Consider the following 3863-nt stretch of genomic DNA (forward strand, 5'->3'; position numbering starts at 1 on the left):
GCCTATGTGAACCATCTCAGCCTCAAAGCAGAGCCCCCTTGGGGCCTGTTGTGATTGCACGCCCCCCACCCCCCACCCCCCTGCCATCCCAGTTGTCCTGGAAGCCAGTCTTGTTTCCGCTGAGTGGGACGCAGCCAGGTGCCCAATGACTGGCAGGACCTGGGTGAACTGGTGCCGCCCCTGATGCTTACCCTCCCCGCCACCCTTGGCCCCTACACATCACTTGCCTCTCTCCTCCCCTGTTTCCAGAATCCTCTCCTTTGCCTCTGGCTGCCCCTGCCCTAGTGCAGGCCCTCAGCAGTTTCAGGTCGGCTGCGTGCAAACCTGGCCTGTTAAGCCCAGCTCGGTGCAGCCACTCCCCCTCCCACTCCCAACTTGGGCCCCTGTCACCTTCATTAAGCTCATTCTTTTTCTCAGTCAGGGACCCTCCCCCGGCGAATTGTCACATGTTAGGGTCACTTGGTTTCACTGGTCAGAGAAGGCATGAGGACTTAGCCTGTGGCTATGAGAAGGGCAGGCTTTAGATTGGGACGGGGGGGCGCATTCCACCTGCCAGCTGCAGAGGGGTGAGGGCTGCGAAATTCCCTTAGAGGTCAGTACTGTTCCTTGTGAGGGACAGCCCTCTCCCCACTCACCTCCTGAGGGAGCTGACGCCACCTGTTTGATCTCCATTTGGTTTCTTTCTTGTTCCTGTGAGATTGGTGGTTGGTGCAGGGTAAAGGGCTCTGGCTGGAGAGGTGCTGGGTTTGGGGGCTCAGCCCTACTGTGATATGAAGCAGCTGACCTTGGGCCTCCCCTTGGCTGGCAGTGGGGCTGAACCCTGGGGCCTCCTGACAGTGACGCTGAACGTGTCATGCACCCAGAGACAGGAACCAAGACCCTCCCCTGGCTGGAGTCACAGTGGCCAAAGCAGAGGCTAAGATAGGACGCTGCGGTCTGACCACGCTGACAGGGTCTCCGGGACGGCCACACACGGAGGTGGCGCAGGTCCCGGCAGCCCCAGGGCCTCCCCAGCACACAGATAGGCGCAGTACCTTTTCCTATCCCGGCACACGAATGTGGGAGCTGCCTCAGGGGAGCCATGTGCACGCCCCAGCACCTGCCCCGTTTCTCACTGCTGTGCTCACAACTCAAACCTTTCTGCAGCCCTTTAGGAGCTAGGGACCCAATCCCCACTATCTTCAAGGGCTGTCTCTATGCCTGTGTCTGCCACCAAGATGCCCAGAGGGACGAGAGGGTGGGGTGCTGCAAGGAGTGAAGTGGCCACATCACATCAGCAATCTTCAAAGGCAATGAGGACAGTCAGCTGGGCCCTGGCCCTCAGGCCCCAGGGAGGGGACAGCAGGATGGGCCAGAAAGACAGTGGGAACAGATCCTGAGCCTCTGAGGAAAACTCTGAGGTAGGCTGGTGCCCTCATTTTTTATACAAAATGAGGAAAGCAGAGTCTTACCCACAGGCCCCAAACAGGCTAGACTCCCCGGGGCCAGAGGGGGACAGTGTCATCCCAGGGGATTCCCTGAGTATCCCAGCAGGCATCCCAGTCTCACTTTGGGAAGCATGAACCCAGGGCTCAGAGGGGCAAGCAGGTTGCCAAAAGGCACAAAGAGGAGAAGAATCTGGGACTCCTGCAAAACACAGCTGTTTCACAGCACAATGTCCTCCCCATTGATGGAGAGCCAGAAAACGGGGTCAGGGGATGAGCCCAGAACCCACCCCCAGCTCTGCTCACGTGGGAGACTCCTGCAGGGCCCTCACCCTCCTACCTTCTCCCTTTCCAGTCCAGAGAAGACTCAGCGGTGCCACATGGGGGTTTATTCTAGTCACAGCTTCCAGAGAAACTCCAACAATAAATTACATCATTAAATAAACTCTGCTGGACCACACCCCCTTCTACCCCTCCTCCTCTCCACATGCCCCCACCCCCAGGGCCCTGAGGGGGACTCAGCCAGGCCCACCCCGTTGCACTAGGTGACAGGGGAGTGAGCCTCACTGGGCCCTGACAAGTGAGGGTTGAACGAGAGAGTCTCCCCGCCCTGGTCCTCGGCCCCTCGCACTCACTTGCCTGACCTTGACAGCTGGGCAGCTGCTAGTCAGCTGTCTCCTCCGGAGGGGGGCTAGGAGGGGGCAACAGCCTCCCCACGCAGGCCTGTGTCCCTAGAGGTGTGTGGGGTTCTCCAGAGAAGGATCCGTCTTAGTCATGTGCAAGACCACGGTGGGGGCCTTATAGTGGCAGTGGGTGCCACGGCCATAGCCCCCGGGGGCCCGGCAGGTCTTTGCCCGTGCCCGGCCAGCTGCCATCTTGCGGTGGCACAGGCTCTGCCAGGTCTGGAAAGTCTTGGAGCTCCATACCCAGACGCCGCTGGTGATGCCCACCACCAGCGACATGAAGATTTTGAGCATAAAGACAGCCACGGTGGGCACTGAGCCCCCTTGCAGCGAGCAGTCCCTCCAGCCGCCGGGCGTGGTGGCTGCCGAGCAGGGCTGCTCTGTGGCCCGTGAGCGCCAGAAGTCCATGTTGAGGCGTTCATAGACGTAGCACACAATGACGCAGGTGGCGGGCACAGTGTAGAGGATGGAGAAGACCCCAATCTTGACCATGAGCTTCTCCAGCTTCTCCGTGTTGGTGCCCCCCGTCTTCATGATCTTGCGGATGTGGAAGAGGGCCACAAAGCCGGTCAGGAGGAAGCTCGTGCCCAGCACCAGGTAGCAGGAGAGGGGTACCAGCACGAAGCCCGTGAGTGCCCCCGCATCCATGCTGGCCACGTAACAGAGCCCGGTCAGCTCATCCCCTGCCACCTTGCGCAGAGTCAGGATAACGATGGTCTTGAGAGCCGGCAGCCCCCAGGCTGCCATGTGGAAGTAGCTGCCGTGGGCCTCGATGGCCTCATGGCCCCACTTCTTGCCGGCCGCCAGGAACCAGGTGAGGGTCAGCACCACCCACCACAGCGAGCTGGCCATGCCGAAGTAGTAGAGCAGCAGGAAGACGAGGGTGCAGCCCGTGTTCTCCAGGCCCTCCTGGATCACGTAGAGCGCACCCGCCTCCTGGTCACAGGCCACGCTCTGGGCCCCGGCCACAGCCCGGATGAGGAAGGCTAGCGAGTAGACGTTGTAGCACATGGAAAGGAAAATGATGGGGCGCTCCGGGTACTGGAAGCGGTGAGGTTCCAGCAGGAAGGTGAGCACGGTGAAGGCAGTGGAGAAGAAGCACAGCGCCGACCACACGGCCATCCAGACGAGCGCGAAGTCCTTGTCGCGCCGCGACCAGAACACCTCGACGCCCGGCCCGCAGCGCGGCGCGCACGAGCGGCTCTTCTCCACGTACTGGAACTTCTCGGGGTTCTCGCAGGTGCCGCCGGCGGCGCCTAGGATGGCGTCGCCGGGGGGCCGCGCGGGCCGCGGCGCCACGGGCAGCATGCCCAGGCCCTTGTGGGGCTCGGCGGGGCCGGCCGTGGCGTTCTCGGGCGCCTCCATGCACAGCGCGTGCGGGTCGTTGCGCGTGGGCAGCCGGGCGCAGTCCAGCGAGTCCGGCCAGCCGAAGTTGAACTGCTCCATGATGGGCGCGCAGCGCAGGCGCGCCTGCTCGCACATGGGCCGGCAAGCGGGGATGGGCGTCGAGACCTGGTCGGTGCACATGGGCGCGTAGAGCGAGCACAGGAAGAAGCGCAGGTGGCTGTGGCAGCCGTACTGCACGAGAGGCGCGAACTCGGCCAGCTCGGCGGCCGCCTCGCCCTGCGACGTGTGGCCCAGCAGGTTGGGCATGCGGGTCAGGTTGTAGCCGATGCCGCGGCACATGGGGATCTCCACCGCCTGGCACGGCGCCGGCCCGCGCCCGCGCTCCGGGTCGAAGCGGCCGATCTCCAGC

The 3863-nt window shown here is 62.8% G+C and overlaps 2 protein-coding genes across 2 annotated transcripts in view; one reads left to right on the top strand and one right to left on the bottom strand.

The window, feature by feature from the left end:
- BAZ1B (bromodomain adjacent to zinc finger domain 1B) overlaps positions 1–1969 on the top strand; it is a 71142-nt gene extending 69173 nt beyond the window's left edge. Inside the window, exon 18 of the mRNA XM_007468887.1 lies at positions 1928–1969. Coding sequence (XP_007468949.1) covers positions 1928–1969 — 42 coding nt within the window. The remainder of the gene's footprint in view (positions 1–1927) is intronic.
- Positions 1970–2034: 65 nt separating this feature from the next.
- Positions 2035–3856, bottom strand: FZD9 (frizzled class receptor 9). Its single transcript, XM_007468786.1, has one exon. The coding sequence runs from the start codon at positions 3791–3793 to the stop codon at positions 2156–2158; it is 1638 nt and encodes a 545-aa protein (XP_007468848.1). The 5' UTR covers positions 3794–3856; the 3' UTR covers positions 2035–2155.
- Between the last annotated feature and the right edge of the window lie 7 nt (positions 3857–3863).

The sequence above is a fragment of the Lipotes vexillifer genome, unplaced genomic scaffold (genome assembly GCF_000442215.2).
Source record: "Lipotes vexillifer unplaced genomic scaffold, Lipotes_vexillifer_v1.1 scaffold12, whole genome shotgun sequence".
Taxonomy (NCBI): domain Eukaryota; kingdom Metazoa; phylum Chordata; class Mammalia; order Artiodactyla; family Lipotidae; genus Lipotes; species Lipotes vexillifer.